Below are 26,147 nucleotides of genomic sequence, written 5' to 3' on the forward strand. Positions count from 1 at the left end.
CATCAAAAAGTGGGTGAAGGACATTAACAGACACTTCTGAAAAGAAGACATTTATGCAGCCAACAAACATGAAAAAAAGCTCATTATCACGGTCATTAGAGAAATGCAAAACAAAACTACAATGAGATATCATCTCACACCAGTTAGAATAGCAAACATTAAAAGGTCAGGAAACAACAGATGCTGGAGAGGATGTGGAGAAATAGGAATGATTTTGCACTGTTGGTGGGAGTGTAAATTAGTTCAACCACTGTGGAAGACAGTGTGGCAATTCTTCAAGGATCTAGAACCAGAAATATTTGACCCACCAATCCCATTACTGGGCATATACCCAAAGGATTATAAATCATTCTACTATAAAGACACATGTACATGTATGTTTGTTGTAGCACTGTTCACAACAGCAAAGACTTGGACCAATCCAAAGGCCCATCAATGATAATAAAGAAAATGTGGCACATACACACCATGAAATACTGTAAGCCATACAAAAGGATGAGTTCATGTCCTTTGCAGGGACATGGATGAAGCTGAAAACCATCATTCTCAGCAAACTAACACAGAAACCAACACTGCATGTTCTCACTCATAAATGGACGTTGAATAATGAGAACACATGGACACAGGGAGGGAAACATAACATACTGGGGCCTGACAGGGGATGGGGGGCTAGGAGAGGGAGAGCATTAGGGGAAATACCTAATGTAGATGATGGGGTGATGGGTGCAGCAAACCACCATGGCACGTGTATACCTATGTAACAAACCTGAACTTTCTGAACATGTATCCCAGAACTTAAAGAATAATTAAAAATATATATATAAATGACCAAGAAAGATGATCACAATATATTAAGTTAAAAATTCAATAAAATGGTATTACCAAATTATCAGTTGAGTCTAAAGTGCATGTGAAAGGTATATATTATGATATGAATAATAACAAACAAAATATGATTATTGTTCATCTCCAGGGTTACCTATATTTCCTTTTTTTTTTTTAAACCTTTTTAGGAGACAGCGTGTGTTAGCTAAGAGCATGAGTTTAGGCTGCTTGGGTCTCAATTCTAGCATGGCCACTTGCTTTGTGATTCTGTTTTTTTCTTTTTTTCTTTCTTTTTGTTTTAAGTGAGGATTTTTTTTATTATTATAATTTAAGTTCTGGGATACGTGTGTAGAACATGTAGGTTTGTTACACAGGTATACATGTGTGCCATGGTGGTCTGCTGCACCCATCAACCGATCATCTACATTAGGTATTTCTCCAATGCTCTCCCTCCCCTAATCCCCCATCCTCTGACAGGCCCCAGTGTGTGATGTTCCCCTCCCTGTGTCCATGTTTTCTCATACCACACCCACTTATGAGTAAGACATGCAGTGTTTGGTTCTCTGTTCTTGTGTTAGTTTGCTGAGAATGATGGCTTCCAGCTTAATCCATGCCCCTGCATAGGACATGGACTCATCCTTTGTTATGGCTGCATAATATCCCACAGTGTATATGTGTCACATTTTCCTTATCCAGTCTAACATTGATGAGCATTTGGGTTGGTCCAAGTCTTTGCTATTGTGAACAGTGCTACAATAAACACATGTGTGCATGTGTCTTTATAGTAGAATGATTTATAATCTTTTGGCTATAAATCCACTAATTGGATTGTTGGAGTTACCTGTATTTTCTATAAAGACATGAACTGCTTTTGTAGTAATAACACAATACAGTGTTTCTCAAAAGCAAGAAATTTATTCCACTTTGCCCTAATCTATTTTCTTCCTCTAGAGTTAAGGCAAAAAAAGTAACAGTCCATCAGAGAGGCACATCCCCAACTACGGCCACCCACCTCTGTTTGTCTGTTTCCCTCACGAGGGAGGGTGTAAGCTGGGAAGGATGATCCTACATCGTTTATTAGAAAAAAGTTCTTATTTCTAAGATACTTTTAATATTGTTTTGATTTCCCTAAATTCTTCAATCCCAATTCCATCAGCCAAATCAGAAAATGGCCAGGCCTCTCCCTTTCTGGCTTTTGTTTTCTGGAAGCCCAGGCATCCTTGGGGGATTAAAGTTTGGGAGAAGAGAAAGGAATAAACATTGAGAATACAAGAGAAAGAAAACCGTATGTTCTGTGTGTTCCCCCCAGCCTATTGAGGGGAGCACACAGGACTTACTTGGTTCCCTGAGTAGTACCCCCACCCTCAGGCCCACTCTCTCTTAGGTCCCAGAGAGGTGACTAGCTCTTCAGCAGTCCTAGGCAAGCTGAATCCTAAGCAAAGGCACTGGGTCCTGTGTGGGGCGTAGCCAGGACACACACTCTTTCAGTGAGCCATGCAGGCCTGGGCCATGGTGAGCCGCAGATTGAAAGCCCTTCTCCTGCCTTCTGGGAGGCCCACAAACTCCCAGACTTTCATGGAGTCCTATGGAGGGAGAAGAGCAACAAAAATGACTGAAGATAAAGTTCAGAGGTTAGTTGTAGGCATGCCCAGATTTTTTTTTTAAATAAGGAATTGGACATTTGTCAAAATTCAAGTTTTAAAGTTAGAGCCATAGTTTTACAGTTCTTCTATGGTCCCAGGATTATTTACCTAACAAATAGCAGATGCTCAAAAACAATAAAACTTGCTGAATTAATTAATGTTAAAATTTACACATAAAGTGTGAAGGTAAAATATTTTCATTGTGTTCAGTAGAGCTTCCTGATACAAGTGAGCATTCAAAATGGTGGAAATTAACACTCCTTCCAAAGTAGACTCTTTCCAACTGCTATAATTTTTTCCATATATAAGTGAATTTCATGAAGCATAAGTATATAAACCCACATAAGTGCTACTTCTTTTGTATAATTTAATTTTCATTTTAAGTTCAGGGGTCATGCACAGGTTTGTTACATAGGTAAACTTGTGTCATGGGAGTTTGTTGTGCAAATTGTTTCATCACCCAGGTATTAAGCCTAGTACCCGCTATTTTTCCTGATCCTTTCCCTCTTCCCACCCTCCACCCTCCAATAGGCCCCAGTGTGTGTTGTTCCTCTCTATGTGTCCATGTGTTCTCATTATTTAGATCCCACTTATAAGTGAGAACATGTGGTATTTGGTTTTCTGTTCCTGTGTTAGTTTGCTAAGGATAATGGCCTTCGGTTCCATTCATGTTCCTAAAAGGACACAATCTCATTCTTTTTTATAACTGCATAGCCTTCCATGGTGTACACGTGCCACATTTCTTTCATCCAGTCTACCATTGACCAACATTTACATTGATTCCATGTCTTTGCTATTGTGAATAGGGTAGCAATGAACATACTCACCCATGCGGCTTTATAACAGAACGATTTATATTCCATTGGGTATATATTCATTAATGGGATTGCTGGGCCAAAGGTATTTGTTTCCAAGTCTCTAAGGAATTGCCACGCTATCTTCCAGAATGGTTGAATTAACTTACACTCTGACCAACAGTGTATAAGCATTCCTTTTCTCCACAATCTCACCAGCATCTGTTGTTTTTTGACTTTTCAGTAATAGCCAGCCTGACTGATGTGAGATGGTAGCTCACTGTGGTTTTGATTTGCATTTCTCTAGCGATCAGTGATATTGAGCTCTTTTTCATATGATTGTTGGCTGCATATGTGTCTTTTTTTGAAAAGTGTTGCAACACAAGCAAAAACTGACAAATGGAATCTAATTAAAATAAAGAGCTTCTGCACAGCAAAACAAACTATCAACAGAGTGAAGAGACAGCCTATAGAACGGGAGAAAATTTTTGCAAAATATGAATCTGAAAAAGGTCTAATGTCCAGGATCTATAAGGAACTTAAACAAATTCACAAGAAAAAATAAAACAATCTCATTAAAAAGAGGGCAAAGGACATGAACACGTATTTTTCAAAAGTGCTACTTCTTTAAAGCTTTCAAAAGCTCTTATTTTGCTTGCAGAAGACATATCTTTAAGAGACTATATCATACATTTTGCATATGGTGAAACTGAAATGTTTATCTAAACTTTTTAATTGGGACCCCTATAAAACTAATAAGGCAGCAATTTCAATTTGATCCAGTAAAGGTTGAGAAGGGCTAGGGGTGAATTTCATAAAATTATCAAGGTAAAACAGAGTGAATCTAGCTAATATTTTCCAAATATAGGATTGATCAGAGGCAGATATAGATTTTATTAAGTCTAGGGAAACCACTTTATTAAAAAAAAAAAAACAGTATGTATTTAAAGTAAGAGAAAAAAAGTGACAAAATCCTGGTGACTTAGAAACTCAAGTACCTTTCCTCCGTGTTCTCTTTAGGCATTTGACTTGAAAGCCCTAAAATGAGAACAAAGATAAGCAAGGCACTAGGGTGGCTTGGCTTATGCCTGTAATCCCACCCTTTGTGAGGCTGAGGTGGGTTTTATACTGCTTGAGCCCTAGAGTTCGAGACCAGCCTGGGCAACATGGCCAAAACTTGTCACTACAAAAATTTAGCTAGGCATAGTGGTGCATGCCTGTATTCCCAGCTACTTGGGAGGCTGAGGTGGAAGGATCACTTGAGCCCAGAAGTTCAAGGCTGCGGTGAGCCATGATCATGCCACTGCACTCCAGACTGAAAGACAGAGCAAGAACTTGTCTCAAGAAAATAAAAACCCACCCTGCCTAACGTGCAAGTTATTTCAAAGATTAAATGAGATAAAATGGGAGGATATGATTTGAAAAACATAACAAAAATGCTACTACACAAGATGTCATCATCATTACCATCTCCACTAATAAAGAAACTTAGAATGGCTATGTTCCAGTGCTGACTGGCATCTTGACTGACTATCCTGTCATCTCACCAAAGACCCTTGGTGTCCATTATGTGCTATGTATGTATTATGTATAAATTCAGTTAATCCCCACAAGAACCCAAACTCTCGCAGAAATAAAGTAGAAAACGAATGAGGGCCTATGATAGCCATGTAGATATATGACAGTCCCTGCCATGACAAAGGGCGTGTTACCTGCTTTTCAGTCATGGCCTGTTCGTACTCAGCCTGGACCACGTCAAGTTCCGCCTGCTTGTCATCCAGCTCAGCCTGGGCTTTCTGCAGAGCCTGCATGGCCAGGACATGGCGATTCTCCTGCACCACCAAGTTGGCCTGCACAGAACATGCACAGAGTGAAGACATGGGTAGCCAACCTCAAAACGTTCTGCATTTCAGGGTCTGAGAACTCAGCTACACCATGTGTTTATACCTTTTCTTTATTCCAGCTCCAGGATCCTTTCAAATCACATTCAGTTCAGAACAAATCTTAATGTGAATTTGAAATAAAAGTGTATAAGCAGAAAGTTACAGTTCATTAGAAAATTCGTCAGCAAATATATCTTTAAAGTGCCAGATAGCAAATATTTTGGGCCAAGAGGCAAAATTGAAACTATTATGTACTTCTTCAAAAACCATTTAAACATATAGAAACCATTTTTATTTCACAAGCCATCCAAATATAGGTGGTGGGCTAGATTTGGCCCATGGATCATAGTCTGCCTAGAGCTGACTGTAATATTAATGTATACAGACAAACTATAAAACATTATAATATTACAAGTTATAGAAAAAATTATATATAAAACTTTCTGCCTAGCAGGACTCATCATATTAAAAAGTAATAAAGGATGGAAAATAGTTATTTACTGAATATAAATATCTAGGTTTTGTGTATCATGGTGGTCTTGACATCATTCCTGTCATTTTAATATATTTCTTGCCTTCTGGAAAGCATATCTGACACCTTGAGCTGTGACTAATTAAAAATATTTGTTTTAAAGAAGCTATAAAGTTAACCAAAAGTATATTAGCAAAAGATGAGATGTAAAAAAAAATAGTTCATGCTTAAGAAGTTTAGATCCTTTAAAAACTTTTTTTTTGGAACCAAATTTTTCCCTTTTAAATTTACAGAATGCTAATACTGACTTTCATGGGATGATACATTACTAGAAGGTATATTCTTTCTGAAGTATTTAAGAAAAGATTATTTTTAAAACATTTTTGAGATAAATTCTTTTCCTATCTCAAAACTTCAGGCTTCCAAATTTTGGCAGAATAAAACTTTAAGGAAAAACTTTAGAGTTTCATAATTGACTAGATGCAGTGATGGGCAAAAGCATGGCTTAAAAGTTATAATTTAAAAAGAACCTGACTGGTGGAACATTTTTTCCTCCGCTCTGCAGTAAGCTGCAACTGTTGCCATGGCTCAAACATGAAAGGAACAAGTAAGGTCACCATGTCAAGCAACTTACAACTTAAATTCACCTGCTAATGACAAACTACTGCAAACCCAAAGATTCTGAACAGTTTCTAGTACTTTACTCACCAATAAATAAACAACATTCTTATTAAATGAAGCTGTCAACAATTGCTAACCAAAATCCTTCAAACCCAATTAATTTCTCAACTTAGAAGTTGTAGAACTCTGTGCAGGTTGCTTAAACCCTGTGAGCTTCAGTTTCTTCATTAAAATATTGAAAAACTAACTCCTTGGATTTTTTCGTGAGGATTAAATAAGATAACATATGTAAAATCTCAAGTCTAGACCTGTCACATAACATGAGTTCAATAACAATAGATGTTGTTACTATTATTATCCATGTTCAATATTTAAGTTCTGCTTTTTTATAACATTCTATCTATATGTACTGATAATGATTTTCATAAAGTTTTCAAGGAGAAATCTCATTATAAGGAACTTGAATAGAATCTAAATTGCTATTGCTATAATTCAGATTTGTTTGAATTTATTCACTACTAGAAGTCACATAGCCCATAAGAATTGCAAGATGTAAGATAACAGCTCCTCAGTGTGGCCATTATTAATTAGTGTTTAAGAGATTCCACCTGGAAGTTTAGGGAATGCCCTTGACCTCTCCTCATTTAAGAAGCAGGGGTTTGCAAGTAAAACCTTTCCAGGAAGAGAAGTCAAAGGCCTAGGTCTGTATTTCTTAATGTAGTCAACAGAACCACCTGGTGATAATCTGTACTCGCTTCTCCTTCTATTCCTACCTACACAGTGAACCGGGGTCTATGTAACAGCATGTATTTTTCTGACTAACATAAAAGGAACCTGACAAGCTGAGTGGTCCAAGATGCTACATACTTATAAGAAGATAGGAGGGTCTTAGAAAGAAAAGCACAGGTTCTAGGAGGAAGTAAAAGGTTCTCACTTCTGGTAATGTTCCCTTCACTTCCTACTGTAGGACCCAGATTGTCTTGAGAGGAGCTGAAAGCTGAAATGTGGATGGCACTGAACACAGAGGAAGAGATCTCATTGTTCTTATGTAAGCCTTGTTCAGAATGTCCATGTCTAACGATTTCAGCTATGTACTTAAAATAACTACAATAACAGAAAAAACTATGTATCATGAACTTAACTGTAGTTCTCTTTAAGACACTATGCATAGCTACCCACTGTAAAAGTGTGCAAAGAATGACCTATACTTTTCACTTTATATAAAGGCTCTAATTCAGCCAATATTGGATTGTCCTTTTTTTCCCCAATATTTTATTTTTTATTAACAAATAATTTCACATATTCATGGGGTACATATTTTGATTGTCTATTTTTGAGCTATGCTGAAGTCTTCAATAGTCACAATATCCATGGCTTCAAACAGCATGACATCAATTATTTGCTTGGAAATTCTCTGACTCAAATGACTCTTTGTCCATTTAGGTTGTCGTAGGACCTCGAGAGCCTCAATTGCTGAACAAATGGTCCTGGTATCATAACAATTAGAAACAAAATAGGACTTGAAACTCTACACTACTCTTGATTACTTGTTTCATGGTTGTTAAGTTTCTTGCATAGTTTAAAGTATAAGTAGAATGAAGTTGATGATTAAGAGAGACGAGACTCACACAAAAGCAAAATAATCAATCTAGCCATGATATACGATTTTGAGACATCAGTATTCCATTTTCAAAAAACACGCTCTCCACTGCCTCTCCATTTTCTGAAGACTGGCCCTTTTAATGGTAGGAGAATATGCAAAAATGAAGCTTAAGGATTCAATTATGCAAAGGAAACATAAAGCATGTCTAAAAAGTTACATTAAATAACAAATAGATGATATTCAGTCTCTTTCCTAAGAGATGAAACAGAAATGGAAAAGGGAGGAATATGTCATCCCTTAAGCCAAGCCAAGACCAGCTTTCAGCATTTTCTGTCTTGACCCTCCCTCGCTCATAGGATTCGTTGGATAAAGTTCTTAATTATCATCAGAGGATTCTATGCTACAGTTTATTATAATTGGTGGCATTTTGGATTTTTTTTTCAAGTTTACATTGCAGATGAAAAATATCCAACATCCCACAATGGACTTGTAGGGAGCATCCTTGTAGAGAGTCCATCCATGCTTAAAGGCTCATACAGTTCCGAAGATGAGAAGGGAAGGAAAGAGGAGAGAAGGGAAGGGGAGGGGAGGGAAAGGGAGGGGAGGGGGAGTGGAGGGGGGAAAGGAAAAGCAACATCCCATGCTTGGCCTTTCTTATGCTTGCTCCCCCGCGGACCTGAGTGCCATAATACCAGAAGCAAAAGGCACATGTGCTCCTGTGAAAAGATAAGACAAGGTGACCTGGAGACTCTTCCCAGGCACCTTCACCCAGGTCTGCCTAGGAGGCTTACCTTCAGAGGCAGCACCTCTTTGTTTATAGAAAAGAAGGAAGCCATGGCTTTCGTCCAGGAACAAAGACCAGCTACATTTCCACAGACGTGTTTAGCAGTTTCAATGTTATAGTCAGCCATTTCAAAGTAAGGACTCAAAAACTCTATTACCTCTTCATTGATTGTGTCTTTTGGGAATTGCTATGGAAGAAAACAGTAAAATAAAGTCAAAACACTTCTTTCCATGAAGTCATACTTCCATCATGCTCTCAATGTCACTGAAACTACTGAACAATCACAAATGAATGAAGGGCATTATATTTCATCACTATTTTAAGATATTAGGCAAAAGTCCTAAAGGCAAAAGTACAGTAAGAAATGATAGCAAACCAGTCTGTTAGAGTACACTTTGTCTTCTGTAGGAAAGATACCAACCCTAACTAAATATCATGAGATCCAGGGAAAGAGTAAATTATTTATGTCATCAACACTAATATGACTATTAGAATTTCCAAAGCAATAAAGATTTTTTGTCATTAATCCTAAATAGCTGAATTACAAACTTATAAAATCCACAATGAAAAACAAACACACACAGGTTTATTCAGTCTGAGTACATATATATTTAGCATTTATCAGCAACTAAATGTTTAATACATTCAGACAGAGGTTTTATTAAACTCACCTGAAATGTGAAGATAATAACTTGGACATTAGATTTTAAGGGTGATGAATTAATTTTTAATCACAGAACTATCAAGAATATGAGAGAATTATTATCTTCTGGTGGGATAAAATTTTTAAATAGTAGCAGAAATGAATTAAGAATGCCTTTCTACATCAGAAAAGGAAGACTGGCCAAACAATGAAATTGGATCTTCTAAAAGTGGTGTTTGATCATTTAAAAGAGGATGATTAAATGTTTTCCAAGTGGAAAGAAATTTAGTACCTAAATAATTTAGTGACACAAACCTTTAGAGAACACATAATGTATAGCAGAACATACTATCATTGAGACTTCCTTTAACGTAACTCGTTATTAAGAGACTTGAAAAACTCTAAGCCAGAAAAAAAAACAAGATGAATGTCTGAGAGCAATAGAAAGTCAGTGGTGACAATGACAAATAGCAAGGAAGAGTACAGAAGCAGGGGCTCTGTCACCAGGTAAATGTCAGGAACCCGGAATCACTTGTCAGAATTCCATTCAAAGTCCAGGTCCACTGGAAAAGTCTCATATTATAATTATCTGGGACAAGTCTGTTTGGCCCACTAGTTTCATAAACTACTTATTGTTATAGCTGTTGTATGGGTCTCACCACAGGATCCAGCCATAGCAGTCATTTGCTGAATTGAAAACTGAAAGATAGATAGTGCTGAATTTACAGTTTGGGAAATAGCTGTGGACTAGGTATTCCCAATTAGTTGTTTTAAGAGTTCAACATGAAAGATAAGACAATAGGGAAGAAGATCCAAGATGGCCGCTTAGGAGCAGCTCAGGATTGCAGCTCCCAGAGAAAGTGCAGAGGGTGAGTGGATGCCGCATTTACAGATGGATGTTTATTGCCCACAGACCAGGAGAATCCCAGGCAGAGGAGTCCCATGGGTCGCCAGTGCGGCTGTTTTGGCCTGCATGGCTGTTTTGGCCCGTGCAGCTGTTTTGGCCGGTGCGGCTGTTTTGCTGGCGCCCCGGCCTGGTGATTCTACGTAAAAAACACACTGGTCTGAGTCTGGCGAGTGGAGGTCCGAGAAGCCACAGTCGCCCATTCATCTGATTTAAAAAGGGGACTGAAACAGGGAGCCAGGCCAGGAGATTCCCAGGGGGAAGAAAAAAAGCACCACGAATCTCGGCACCGCTGTTTCAGCCAGCTCAGTGGGTTGCCGCACGGGAAAGCACATAGATCCCAGCGCCTTTTCAGCAGGCGAGAGAGCCGACTGTTCAACTAAAAGAAAAAAAAAAGGCTCTGAGGCAGGGAGCCAGGTGATCAGGCTCGGCTGGTCCCACCCCCACACAAAAAAAAAACAAAACAGCAATTGGAAATGCTCTGGGTTGAGAGCTTCACAGCAAGCACAGCTGAACCTGGGATGGTCCAGCTCTGTGGGGGAGGGGTGTCTGCCATTACCGAGGCACTTCACCACTATGAAGGCAGTCCACCTTCTCTGAGGCAGCCCGCCATTGCTGAGGCAACCCACCATTACAGAGAGAGTCTGTCATTACAGAGGCAGGCCACCATTGCCGAGGCAGTTCTAACTACACCCATATACACAGGACTGCAGGGAAGTTCACACGGCAGCTGGGCGGAGCCTACAGCAACACAGCAAAGCCTCTGCAGGCAGACAGTGACTAGCCTGCCTTCTTGCCGGGCAGGGCAGCCCTGAAAAAAAGGCAGCAGCATAACGGAATTTCCTAAACAAAGCCGTAACACCCCGGGACAGAGCACCTGGGGAAAAAAAAGGGGGTTTATGAGTTCTTCTGCAGCAGACTTAAATGTACCTGCCCAGCAGCTCTGAATGAACAACAGAGCTCACAGCTCAGCACTTGAGCTACTATAAAGGACAAACTGTCTCCTCAAGCAGCTCCCTGAACCCCTTATATCCAAAGAGTCACCTCATAAAGCAGAGCTCAGACTGGCATTTGGCAGGTATCCTTCTGGGACAAAGCAGAAGAAGAAACTGGTAGCAACCTTTACTGTTCTGCAGCTGCTGCAGGTGATTCCCAGGAAAGCAGGGCCTGGAGTGGACCTCAGCAGTCCTACAGCAGAGGGACCAGACTGTTAGACGGAAAACTAAGAAACAGAAATAACTTCATCATCAACAAACAGGACATCCACTCAGAGACCCAATCAGAAAGTCAGCAACTACAAAGATGACAGGTGGATAAATCCACAAAGATGGGAAGAAACCAGCGCAAAAAGGATGAAAACACCTGAAACCAGAACACCTCTCCTCCTACAAGGGATCACAACTCCTCACCAACAAAGGAACAAGACTGGATGGAGAATGAGTGTGATGAAATGACAGAATCAGGCTTCAGAAGGTGGGTAATAAGAAACATCCGTAAGCTAAAAGAACATGTTCTAACCCAATGCAAAGAAACTAAGAACCTTGAAAAAAGATTTGAGGAAATGCTAACGAGAATGGACAATGTAGAGAGGAATATAAGTGAATTGATGGAGCTGAAAAACACAACACGAGAACTTCGTGAAGCATGCACAAGTTTCAACAGCCAAATTGACCAAGCAGAAGAAAGGATATCAGAGGTCGAAGATCAACTCAATGAAATAAAACGAGAAGGCAAGATTAGAGAAAACAGGGTAAAAAGGAATGAACAAAGTCAACAAGAAATATGGGACTATGTGAAAAGACCAAATCTATGTTTGATAGGTGTACCTGAATGTGACGAAGAGAATGAATCCAAGTTGGAAAATACTCTTCAGGATATTATCCAAGAAAACTTCCCCAACCTAGCAAGGCAGGCCAACATTCAAGTCCAGGAAATACAGAGAACACCACAAAGATACTCCTCAAGAAGAGCAACCCCAAGGCACATAATCGTCAGATTCACCAGGGTGGAAATGAAGGAGAAAATACTAAGGCAGCCAGAGAGAAAGGTTGGGTTACACACAAAGGGAAGCCCATCAGACTCACAGCAGATCTCTCAGCAGAAACCCTACAAGCCAGAAAAGAGTGGGGACCAATATTTAATATCCTTAAAGAAAAGAACTTTCAACCCAGAATTTCATATCCAGCCAAACTAAGCTTCATAAGTGAAGGAAAAATAAAATCCTTTGTGAACAAGCAAGTACTCAGAGATTTCATTACCACCAGGCCTGCTTTACAAGAGCTCCTGAAAGAGGCACTACACATAGAAAAGAACAACCAATACCAGCCACTCCAAAAACATACCAAATGGTAAAGAGCATCAACACAATGAAGAATTTGCATGAACTAACAGGCAAAAAAGCCAGCTAGCATCAAAATGGCAGTATCAAATTCAAACATAACAGTATTAACCCTAAATGTAAATGGACTAAATGCCCCAATCAAAAGACACAGACTGGTAAATTGGATAAAAAGCCAAAAGCCATCGGTGTGCTGTATCCAGGATACACATCTCACATGCAAGGATACACAAAGCCTCAAAATAAAGAGATGGAGGAAGATTTACCAAGCAAATGGAGAGAAAAAAAAAGGAGGAGTGGCAATTCTCATCTCTGATAAAATAGACTTTAAAGCAATAAAGATCAAAAGAGACAAAGAAGGACATTACATAATAGTAAAAGGATCAATGCAACAAGAAGAGCTAACGATCCTAAATATATAGGCACCTAATACAGGAGCACCCAGATACATAAGGCAAGTTCTTAATGACTTACAAAGAGACTTAGACTCCCACACAATAATAGTTGGAGACTTTAACACCCCATTGTCAATATTAGACAGATCAACCAGACAGAAAATTAACAAGGATATCCAGGACTTGAACTCAGACCTGGAACAAGCAAACCTAATAGACAGTTACAGAACTCTCCACCCCAAATCCACAGAATATACATTCTTCTCAGTACCACATCACACCTACTCTAAAATTGACCACATAATTGGAAGTAAATCACTCCTCAGCAAATGCAAAAGAACAGAAACCATAAAAAACAGTCTCTCAGACCACAGTGCAATCAAGTTAGAACTCAGAATTCAGAAACCAACCCAGAACCGCACAGCTTCATGGAAACTGAACAACTTTCTCTTGAATGTTGACTGGATAAACAATGAAATGAAGGCAGAAATAAAGATCTTCTTGGAAACCAATGAGAATGAAGACACCACAAATCAGACTCTCTGGGACACATTTAAAGCAATCTCTAGAGGAAAATACATAGCAATAAGTGCCCACATGAGAAGCAAGGAGAGATCTAAAATTGACACCCTATCATCAAAATTGAAAGAGCTAGAGGAGCAAGATCAAAAAAACTCAAAACCTAGCAGAAGACAAGAAGTAACTAAGATCAGAGCAGAACTGAAGAACAAAAAAACCCTTCAAAAAATCAATAAATCCAGGAGCTAGTTTTTTGAAAAGATCAACAAAATAGACAGACCACTAGCCAGTTTAATAAAAAAGAAAAGAGAATAACCAAATAGATGCAATAAAAAATAATAAAGGGGATATCACCACAGATTCCACAGAAATTCAAACCATCATCAGAGATTATTACAAACAACTCTATGCACATAAACTAGAAAACCTGGAAGAAATGGATAAATTCCTGGACAGTTGCCTCCTCCCAACCCTAAACCAGAAAGAAGTCGAAACCCTGAATAGACAAGGTCTGAAGTGGAGGCAGCAATTAAGAGCCTACAACCCAAAAAGCCCAGGTCCAGATGGGTCCACAGCCGAATTCTACCAGACATACAAAGAGGAACTGGTACCATTCCTACTGAAACTATTCCAAATAATCCAAAAAGAGGGAATCCTTCCCAAATCATTTTATGAGACCAACATCATCCTGATACCAAAACCCAGCAGAGACTCAACAAGAAAAGAAAACTACAGGCCAATATCCATGATGAACATAGATGCAAAAATCTTCAATAAAATACTGGCAAGCCGATTACAACAGCACATCAAAAAGCTTATACACCATGATCAAGTAGGATTCATCCCGGGGATGCAAGGCTGGTTCAATATACGCAAGTCTATAAATGTAATTCACCACATAAACAGAACCAAAGACAAAAACCACATGATTATCTCAATTGATGCAGAGAAGGCCTTCGACAAAATTCAACAGCCCTTTATGCTGAAAACTCTCAATAAACTAGGTATCGACGGAATGTATCTCAAAATAATAAAAGCTATTTATGACAAACCAACAGCCAATATCATACTGAATGGGCAAAAACTGGAAGCATTCCCTTTGAAATCTGGCACTAGACGAGGATGCCATCTCTCACCACTCCTATTCAATATAGTATTGGAAGTTCTAGCCGGAGCAATCAGACAAGAAAAAGAAATAAAGGGTATTCAATTAGGAAAGGAGGAAGTCAAATTGTCTCTATTTGCAGACGACATGATTGTATATCTAGAAGACCCCATCGTCTCAGCCCAAAATCTCCTGAAACTGATAAGCAACTTCAGCAAAGTCTCAGGATACAAAATCAATGTGCAAAAATCACAAGCAGTCCTATACACCAATAACAGACTTAAAGAGAGCCAAATCAAGAACGAACTGTCATTCACAATTGCCACAAAGAGAATAAAATACCTAGGAATACAACTAACAAGGAACGTAAAGGACCTCTTCAAGGAGAACTACAAATCACTGCTCAACGAAATAAGAGAGGACACAAACAGATGGAGAAACATTCCATGTTCATGGTTAGGAAGAATCAATATCGTGAAAATGGCCATACTGCCCAAAGTAATTTACAGATTCAACGCTATCCCCATCAAGCTACCAATGACCTTCTTCACAGAACTGGAAAAAAATCACCTTAAACTTCATATGGAACCAAAAGAGAGCCTGCATAGCCAAGTCAATTCTAAGCAAAAAGAACAAAGCAGGAGGCATCACACTACCAGACATCAAACTATACTACAAGGCAACAGTAATCAAAACAGCATGGTACTGGTACCAAAACAGACATATAGACCAATGGAACAGAACAGAGGCCTCAGAGGCAACAAACATATCTACAACCATCCAATCTTTGACAAATCTGAGAAAAACAAACAATGGGGAAGGGATTCCTTGTTTAATAAGTGGTGTCGGGAAAACTGGCCAGCGATATGGAGAAAGCAGAAACTGGACCCCTTCCTGACACCTTACACTAAAATTAACTCCAGATGGATTAAAGACTTAAACATAAGACCTAACACCATAAAAACCCTAGAAGAAAATCTAGGCAAAACCATTCAGGATATAGGAGTAGGCAAGGACTTCATGACCAAAACACCAAAAGCATTGGCAACAAAACCCAAAATAGACAAATGGGACCTAATCAAACTCCACAGCTTCTGCACAGCAAAAGAAACAGTCATTAGAGTGAATCGGCAACCAACAGAATGGGAAAAAATTTTTGCAGCTTACCCATCTGACAAAGGGCTGATTTCCAGAATTTACAAAGAACTAAAACAGATTTACAAGAAAAAAACAAACAAGCCCTTTCAAAAGTGGGCAAAGGACATGAACAGACACTTTTCAAAAGAAGACATCTATGAGGCCAACAAACATGAAAAAATGCTCATCATCACCGGTCATTAGAGAGATGCAAATCAAAACTACATTGAGATACCATCTCACACCAGTTAGAATGGTGATCATTAAAAAATCTGGAGACAACAGATGCTGGAGAGGATGTGGAGAAATAAGAACACTTTTACACTATTGGTGGGAATGTAAGTTAGTTCAACCATTGTGGAAGACAGTATGGCGATTCCTCAAGGACCTAGAAATAGAAATTCCATTTGACCCAGCAATCCCATTACTAGGTATATATCCAAAGGATTATAAATCATTCTACTATAAGGACACATGCACACGAATGTTCATTGCAGCACTGTTTACAATAGCAAAGACCTGGATCCAACCCAAATGCCCATCGATGATAGACTGGACAGGGAATATGTGGCACATATACACCAGGGAATATTATGCAACCATCAAAAATGATGAGTTCGCATCCTTTGTAGGGACATGGATGAACCTGGAAACCATCATTCTCAGCAAACTGACACAAGAACACAAAATCAAACACTGCATATTCTCACTCATAGGCAGGTGCCGAACAATGAGAACACATGGACACAGGGAGGGGAGCACTACATACTGGGGTCTGTTGGGGGAAATAGGGGAGGGACAGCGGGGTGTGGGGAGTTAGGGAGAGATAGCATGGGGAGAAATGCCACATATAGGTGAAGCGGAGGAAGGCAGCAAATCACAGTGCCACATATGCACCTATGCAACAATCTTGCATGTTCTTCACATGTACCCCAAAACCTAAAATGCAATAAAAAAATAAAAAGAAATAAAAAAGGAAAAAGAAAAAAAAGAAAGATAAGACAATTTAAAGCTTCCAGAAGAAAACTGGAAATCTGCCTTGGTCGTACGCAAAGATCTCCTAAACAGAATATAGAAAGCACTATTAAGGAAAATATTAATCAATTGGATTACATTAAACCTAAGAACTTCTATTTATCAAAAGACACCATTAATCAAGGAAACAACTAATGCCAGAAAGGAGCAGAAGAGATCTGCAAACATATAAATGACAAATTAGTCATATTTTATCTCTAAGGAAATTCTACAAAGTAATAAAAAAAGTTTAAACGGACAAGCAATCCCAAAAGGCACTTAACAAAAGAATTCCCCAGAGGCTCATAAGCCTGTGAAAAGGCTGGGAAATGCACATTAAACCAACAGTAATAAGACACCACTACAAACTCATCACAGTAGCTAAAAGTAGAAAATGGTGAAGATATTGAGCAACTTATACACTACTGGTGGGTATATGTATATATGTACATATATATACACACATTTATATATATTGATACACCATTTTTCAAAACTCTTCAGCACTACCTACCAACATTGATTAAATGTGTATAAGTTCCAGAAATTCCACTCCTGAGGATAAAGCCAACAGAAATGCATACTACAGCCACCAAATGACCAATATTCACAGCAGCTTTATTTATAATAGCCAAAATTAATACCAACCCCAAAATTCATCAGCAGTACAAGGGACAAACAAAATGAACCATACAGCAGTGTTTCACACTGGTGCTGGTTCAAACAGGCTTATAAGAAATGATTGTTAAATTTCCAGGAATTCTGCAAGCTTGTTAGACTCAGACATTATTAAAAATTAAGATATATAAACTTAGAATTAAATAAATGATATGTCAAACAAAAAATATACTCAAAGCTCATAACTTTCTAATTCTTAGACTACATTTTACTATCTGTTTTTCTAAGGTCATTTACAACTATTGTATCTATATGGTGGAAATACTGCACAATGGCATGCTAACATGCAGCTCTTCCCAGCTCCAGATCCAGCAACATCATTTTAGTAGCTTACAATCGCCATCATGGGAGTACTTACACCATGGCAAAACTTCAGATCAGAGCTTTTTTTTTCTAATTTTTTTTTCCTTTCTCCCTGAAGAATCAGTTGTTAAACATTTGTCACACACTACTGCACATTTATATACTAGGAAACTATATATCAATGAAAACAGAAAGACTGTCATTTGCAACGATAAGAATGAATTTCACAAACGTGGAATGAAAGAAGTCAAAACAAAAGAATTCATACAATATTATTTCATATATGCAAATTTCAAAACAGGCAAAGCGAATTATCTGGACAAAGGTTAAGAACACAATTATCTTAAGGAAGGTTATTGACTGGATTGGGGCACAAGAGAGATTTCTGGGGTCTGAAAATACATATTTTTCTTTCAGTGTTCACAAATGGTACATATCTATGTAAATATTCATCAGGCTATACATTTAAAATTTGTGCATTTATTTCATGTTAAGTTTTATCTCATAAAATAAAAAAGATGTAAATTAATTACTACTGATAATTGCAAAATACAAATACTTGTATACATTTGTATTCGTATGACTATAATATATATACATATTCACTGTTTTCTTAAAATGATTTTTTTGACTTTTATTGAAGTCTACATAACACTAATGATGCTTTAATATAACTAAAATCGATCAGGAAAAACTAATGCTTACAATGTCTTATATTTGAAAGAGAAGGTTTTACTCTGAAAAAAACAAGTATGTAGAGTGAATTCTTTTTGGAAACTTATTCTACCAAAGGACTCATACACCAGTGAAGAATGAGTTCCCTCTTAGCCCATCAACACTGAACTACCAACCTGTAAGTTCTGTAAAAAGTTCCCTGCCATCATCAGTTTTAAGGATTCCTGCCAAGAGGGCATAGTACAGCTCTTTTCCAGGTCAATTTTCACGGCATTGACTTTCCTTTGAAACAGGAGCAGTACACAATCCATGATCCGCATGATGAGGTGAGGAGGGCGGCCCAAGGTGCGGACCGTGGCGATGTCCGAAGGCTTGATGGTCTGGGGGATGAAAGGAAGGATCACCCAACCTCGGACAGGAAAGCAAAGACAAGCAAACCTTGCATGTCCCAATGCTACTATTTCAACAGAGGACAGAAAACTGTTTTAAGTTAGATGCAGAGCCATGGGGTCTAGATGCATATTTAATCCCAAAGAAACACCATGTCCCAACAACTTCAAATTTCTACTATTCAAAGTAGCAGTGAGAGGAAAGAAATGTTGGCAAGCAGACACGGAGCTGTGACTTCTCTAAAAGTGCACAGATGGCTCTGTGCCAGAAAAGAGAAAGGCGTAATCTGAAAGAAAAAGAATACTCAGCACATAAGTAGATTTTGAGGTTCAAAATCAGGAAAATTGCAGTATTTGCAGTGCTTTTTTACTCATTAGCTATGTAGGTCAAGAATCTGCCTGCCTCTCTTCAACAACTCAGACTTGTCACTGTGAACTGACACCAGAGGGTAGCTGCAGGGCTGACAGATTGAATAATTAGAGGTTTCTTAGCTGGGAACCGACCTTTAAATGCAAGAACTTGAGCAATATGAATTTTACAAGCTCTCTCTTAGAAAAGTTCCATTCCATTTCTAGTACAGATACTCTTATAAAGCAAATTATTTAATAGTTACATACACCTGTTTTGGTTGATAATAACTGCTCAATCACCTAAAACTCACTATGGAATAAGTATCGAAAAAATGTAAAAATTGGAAACAGCCCTATCTCTAGGACAAATAGTACATATTCTTTCCTTCCAGATCTTCAAAACATTCACCTGCTTTGTATTTGCCTCCTTTCTATTAAAAGATGGTAACCAATGACTTTGTCATAAAAGTGAATGATCTGTTCTCCAGGACTGAGGAAAAAAGAAAAAACACTAAACTTGGTAAATTAGGAATGTAACTACATACCTTGAAAAGGATTGTGCGTGTGTGTGTGTGTGTGTGTGTGTGTGTAGTTTTTTCTTCTTCGTTTTTTATTTGGAGACCTAAGTCCACTCTGTCACCCAGGCTGGAGTGCAGTGGTGTGAACTCGGCTCACTGCAACCTCCTCCTTCCGGGTTCAAGTGATTCTCCTGCCTCAGCTTCCTGAGTAGCTGGGACTACAGGCATGTACCACCACGCCCAGCTAATTTTTTTTTTTTTTTTAAGTAGAGACAGGGTTTCACCCTGTCGGCCAAGCTGGTCTCGAATTCCTGACATCAAGTGATCTGCCCACCTCGGCCTCACAAACTACTTGGATTACAGGAGTGAGCCACTATGCCTGGCCTGTTTTAATATATTAATACTAGCATTTATGAAAGCCAGACAGCTGGAAGTCAGGGCTAACGTGTGGGAGAGAACTGGAAATGGCAGATAGACCTTTATTTGAGGTTCATAGCTATAAAAGAAAAGAGAAAAATGGAAGAGCAGCCAGTGGAAAAAGTAGGTAGGGTCAAATTAAAGTTATATAAAATGTAAGGGCTAGGTATGCTTATTTTACTTCAGCTTTAAAAATAATTTTCAAACTGAATGGTGCTCAGCTTTGTTAGATATCCAGGTAAAAGAAGTTGAAGTGGGGACAGAAACTCAACCTGTTTCACCTAAACATTAAATTCCTCTTTTTTTTTGCAGGCCAAGAAATATGACTGTTATATAATCTCCTATATGCTGTGGCAATAGAGCAGTTGTCTAACATCTGGAGGTATTTTTTATTTTTGCTCTGAGCTAGTTAAAGTCAGATTAATATCGAAACAGAAAGAAACACATTCTTTGCCCAAGTAAGGTTTGTTACTTTATTTGTTGCATAGATTTATGTAACTTGATGTCAAAATGTTAGAGTTTGTATATACCTGGAACTTTCTTAGTAATAAGTGAGTCTTCAAAACTAGACCAGCCTCTTAAGCTGTGGCCCAGTTCACTAAACATTTCATCTTCTCGAACTCCAACCTCCTCTGTAATTTTGCGATTAGCGTATTGCCACATGATTTGAGACTGTTTGCTCCGTGTCCCCACCCAAATCTCATCTCACATGGAAATCTCCACATCTCAAGGGAGGGACCTGGTGGAAGGTGATTGGATCATGGGGGCAGTTTCCCCCATGCTGTTCTCATCATAGTGAGTGAATTCTCAGGAGATCTGATGGTTTAAAAGTGGCAGTTTCCCCTGCTCTCTCTCCTGCCGTCTTGTGAAGAAGGTGCCTGCTTCCCCTTCACCTTCTGCCATGATTGTACGTTTCCTGAGGCCTCCCCAGTCACACAGAAATCTGAGTCAATTAAACATCTTTTGTTTATAAATTACTCAGTCTCCGCTAGTATCTTTATAGCAGTGTGAACACAGACTAATATGCAATTGTACTGTTTAGTTGTGTTGGAAGCCTGCTCAAACGCTCTCATTAATGAGCTACATCAGATCTGTAGTTCTTTATTTGGGTAATTTATAGATAGAAAATGTTGTATCTTACAGATCACCTACTCCAATGGCCTCAATGAATGGGTGAGGGAATGTTGCCTTAGAAAGTTGATGTGACTTTTCCAATATTACATAGCTTATTGACGACAGAGTTGAAATGAGGACCCAGGACTCTTGGCCACCAGTATATGGCACTGCCCGTCATTCATGAGTGAAGAGAGTGAGATGTTAAGTAGAATATGCAAAACCTATAAAGAGCTAATAAAGTCTCAAGCAGAAAATATTACTTGAAATCACTCCAGTGGATAGAGCTTTGGTCTGAACCAGTACAGCATTTCCTTGTTGTTATTAAACTTTTCAGCCTTAGTCTGCCTCTTAGGCTCTAAAGTTGACATCTGGTATATCACAAAGATGCACCTGCAATGCAGCTTCTGCCTCTTCTAAAGCTGGTTTTGCTGCTTCTAGTTTTTCTTCAGCAATGGCTTTGTCTTTAGAGATGCTGTCCACGATGGCCTGGGCCCTGTCCTTGACCTTCTGTACCTCAGCCTTGACCTTTTCAGCAGCCTGTGCTTTCATTGTCACTTCTTTTAAGACCTAATTCAATATAAAGCAAAAAATGCTTCATCAAAAAATATTAAAGACCAGCTGAAAACGTACATTCTTACCTTGATTTGTTGACTTTATCCACTTACCCAGTATTTTATACATAAAATTAAGAATATTTTATTCCAATGGAAATTAATGCATACTTTCATAGTTATAGCCAGTGGATATGCATAAATCATTAACACTTGTGAACTAGGATTTCAAAAGGAATACAGCACATGTGTAAATGCCCACCCACCATGTCGGCTTTATCGTTGGCTACTTGTAGCTCCTTTTCCTTCACTTCCAGTTCTTTGCTCAAGGCTGCAACAGACTCTGAAGCTTCTTTGAGCTTTTCCAATCCAGTATTCATTCTGGGATTGAAAATCCAAGCAAGCAATGTTAAAATGTGTAGGACTTGGATGCAATTTTCAAGTACTGGTCCACTAATGAGTGGTAACGGTCCTATCTGAAGATTGCATGTATGCAAGTAGCAAACCCAAGAGGCCTTAGCAAAAAGGATATAGATCCAGGCTTGACTGTAGACTGGTAACAAGTATGTTCTTCACAGAACACATGTAAGAACCATGAACCCGCTAGAACATGCACTATAAAATTAGGAACAACAGTGAGGCTAGAATCTGTATCATGTAGGAAACGTATTTAATGACATCGGGCTAAATGACAATAGACTTCAAATGCATGAAGCCCTGTCAGAGTAAGAAAAATAATACCTGTTTTTCAAAAGAAGTCAACGAAGTTAAAAGAAGAACGATGTGGGCTTAAAAAAAGAAACAAATTTAAAGCCATCAGAACAGCTGTAGGGAGGAACTAGCTGCCTCCCTGAACCTGAAGTAACATGATCTTACAAAGATGGGAACCCTCAGAGTCATTTCGTGTAATCACCCACTTAGGGATTCCTTGCCCTGGCGGATTCTGGTCATGCTCGGGCAGATGATCCGATTGCTCAGTAAAGCACAGGGCAGAGCAGTGGCATTTGGAAGAAACTTCAGAGAAGCAGGGGTACTCCTTAGGCAGTGAATATATGCATCAACCTGGCTTTTCCTGCTCAATCAAACAGAAGGGATGGGAAGAGAAGGGTAAGAAGAGGAAAGAAGGGATGTCTGCATTCTCAACTCCCTTCCAGGTCTATTATTTCTATCCTGACGTCACTCAATATTATAGAAAGCAGCAGACCACATAAAACCTGGCAATCATTTATCCTGGGCAGCAAATAAGCCCAAGGAGCCAAGGAATAGTCAATCGGCTCTAGAGGACAGTTTCCCAATCTCAGCACCACAGACACTTTAGGGCTGGATAATTCTTTGTTGCAGGGGCCTGTAGGAATTCAGTCAGGATGGTGGGAGAAATTGTAGGAAAAGGACTCAAACCTTCTTGGAAGGCCAGGAGGTTTTTTGCAAAAGCCTTGGGAGTATTTTATGGCTGAAGACAGCCTAATCCCCTTACCTTGAGCTAATAGCATAGAGCAGATAACAAGGGAATGCAGGGGAGTTTAATCTAAAGAGCTTGTTTAGTCATGTGGTCCTAAGACCGATCTTTGATCTTCCACAGGTGCATAACTGCTCTCTACTCGGGGAGTCAGCAACGTTAATTACCCACACATGGTGTTTGCTTTAGGTCTTTGTCATTAGCGGACTATGGCTGCTGACTCTTTACAGCACCCTCCTTGGTGTCTGTGAGTGGCCTGGTCCCCTAGCCTGCTCTTTCGCTGGATATCTGTGTCTGAGTGCATTTGTTCATCTGTGTCTGGGTCAGACCCAGCAGTGGGCTGTTCTGAGCACTGCAAGTTTAGCTGCATCTCTAAGCCTCTACTGACTACATGCCAGCAGTACCCCTTCCCTGCCCTGCTGCCCCAGTTGTGACACACAAAAATGTCTCTGGTCATTGCAAAATATCCACTGGGGCAAATCTGTCTCTGATTAAGAGCCACAGCTTTAATATAGCTTTGTGTATGAATATCACACTTACCTGTTGGCCAGGGTCTGCACCTCCACATGCTTTTCTCCATATATGAACTTATACCCCTGAATAAAGGAGAGGTATGATTTGGGCGTCACGTGGGTAGAACGTCGGAATCTCTGGAAATAATCAACACATTTCTCGGCCACCCCATCCTGGAAGGAGCCCATGCATTGGACCACCTCCTTCTTGATTTCCAAAGTACAGTCGATATCATAGGAAGCGAGTAAGTGTTCAGACACTAGAGATAATAAAGATAACAGTGTGTGAAATATGAATGTAAGTTACCCTTTTAAAAGCTAACTGTTTATTTCTAAAACTTAGAAATGCATGCCATTTTGGTAGCCCCAGCTAGGCAGATCTATGTCAGCATTTGCGGCCCCAGGCCTATAACAGCAACAATTTTATTTTCTGTTTTATGTATAAAACTATAAAAAGGAACTTTAAGCCTATCATCACTCTTTGTTGTCTAGTGCTTGTACAGAGATGTCTCTTCTACAGCTGCAGGTTCTGGTCAGCAGCCAACCTGTTTTATGGTTTACATAAGGACAAATGGTACAAATAACTCAGAAATCAGTGCCCACCTGGTACTCATATTTAACAGTGTCATTTATTTTGTCACTCAGAACCTGTCATACCCTTACTGCCCCTGGCTCTGACTGCATTTGGCATGTGGAAATGTTCATCACTAAATTTTCTTATGCCAGAGTCATCTTGTTCTTAAATGTTGAGCTGGTCATTTGTGGTCATCTCTAATTTATAGCATTCTTTTATAATGCTTGGGTGAAAATCTGCTGTTGAAGACCTTTACCTTCCCCACAGTCCCAAATGGGGGACCAATTCTAAGACAGCCTTCCCTGCTGTGTGAATAGGCCGTAGCACCAAGGAGGCCCATCAATCACCACATGCACTGAATGCCTGCTGCAGAGCCTCCACTGTGATGGGCACCACGGAATGAAAGAGGAACAGGAAACTTGGTCTCAACCCCAAGTAATTCACAAGAGTCACACATAACGCAGTTAAAATGATCACAACCATTTGTATGTATCTCAGAAGAAACAGCCTATGTATATGAGTATTGTAAAGAGAAATATGGTCAATAAAAATGTAAAAGAAATGAAAGGAATCAAGTAAGCAAGCTTTAACAAGGCAACGGCATAAAAATAGTATCTATCACCATCAGTACTGTTACTAAATAAAGTTCTTAATGCTGTTATTGTGGGGCAGTATTTATATTTATGTAAATAATAGAGACAATTCGGCAGCTTGGTGACAAAAACAGCTTACCATACACTGAAAGGTAATAATTAAGATAATCAAAAGTCACGTTTTCTCATATTAGTTAACAAACCAGTACAAAGAACAGTTTAAACTCTAAGAAGTTCAAGTCCAGGCACCGGAAACATAAGAAAAATTCATACTTCTGACACATTTTGTGTAGGTGTTAACCACAGTGGGTGTGATATCTACCACGTGCCAGGCGCAATGCTAAATGCGTTACTTGGCATTATGGGATATTCTCGGGGAAGTGCCCATCGTGTAAAAACTTCCTTGTATTTATCATTTAATGATTTTCTTCCTTCTTATGTAAACAGAGAGTATCAATAATGGTGACCTTACTCTTTACATAGCAAATTGTCCTTCTGTCTCTCCAAAAAATCAAAGAGAATAAAAACAAGATGGATTCTAAGCATATTTCTCCACAGACCCAGGATCTCTGGTGCAGGAAAGGTCACAGAAAGAAGCAGAACTCTCCCTCTTCAAGTGACCCATGCCTGCTGAGATTCAGTCAAGAGGCCAGAAAACTCTTCTGTCATCTTCAATATCCCATCATCAAGGCAGTAATGCCAGTTTTTGGGCTACCTCCAGGGATTTTACAACATAAAGTAAAGCATATTTTTCTTTAAATGATTCATCAACAGATTCAGTCCATTTAAATTCACACACAAAAAAAAACTCACTTTTTTTCAAAGGTATTTAAAAATTATTAAAATACTACAAAATCCACTATTAGCCTTAGGCGCATCTTTAAATTAGAAAAACATATAATAATGTAATACTTTTACTTTATTGGAAAGATTTCTTATGATCTAAATGAAATGCTAACACAAACAAATGATATATTTGTTTCTAGATGCAGCTAGAGATAATAATTTAATTTAGAATCAATATCTTTAAGGCAACTAAAATAGTTTTTCTAGAAATCTTGTTGCTAATTTTATAAAAACAGTAAATAACACTATATTGCTAAGTGTATAAGCACTTCTAATACTCACAGATGGTATTCTTTCAGGATAACATTAGGCAGGTTAATATTGGTTATTATTGAGTGTGGAAACATTAGGTTTCCCAATAAGATTTTCTATTTACTGAAGAAACCATGTTTTATGTCTTTTAATTATTTTATCCATTACGATGACTAGCATGGTACTAAATATTTATATAGTATGCAGGCTGTAAATAGACTAAATTGGAGCTATAC

At 38.8% G+C, this 26,147-nt stretch overlaps 1 protein-coding gene across 1 annotated transcript in view; it reads right to left on the reverse strand.

The window, feature by feature from the left end:
- The window catches only part of DNAH5 (dynein axonemal heavy chain 5), a 373,821-nt gene that overhangs the window by 77,335 nt on the left and 270,339 nt on the right, over positions 1-26,147 (reverse strand). The window contains exons 56-61 of the mRNA XM_064375875.1: positions 23,675-23,906; positions 21,945-22,059; positions 21,518-21,694; positions 18,513-18,716; positions 8,633-8,812; positions 4,975-5,112 (exon numbers count right to left, since the gene is read on the reverse strand). Of these exons, the coding sequence (XP_064231945.1) occupies positions 4,975-5,112; positions 8,633-8,812; positions 18,513-18,716; positions 21,518-21,694; positions 21,945-22,059; positions 23,675-23,906 (1,046 nt within the window). The remainder of the gene's footprint in view (positions 1-4,974; positions 5,113-8,632; positions 8,813-18,512; positions 18,717-21,517; positions 21,695-21,944; positions 22,060-23,674; positions 23,907-26,147) is intronic.

Source organism: Aotus nancymaae, unplaced genomic scaffold (assembly GCF_030222135.1).
Source record: "Aotus nancymaae isolate 86718 unplaced genomic scaffold, 86718_ANA_hifiasm-v0.15.2.pri h1tg000014l, whole genome shotgun sequence".
NCBI lineage: Eukaryota > Metazoa > Chordata > Mammalia > Primates > Aotidae > Aotus > Aotus nancymaae.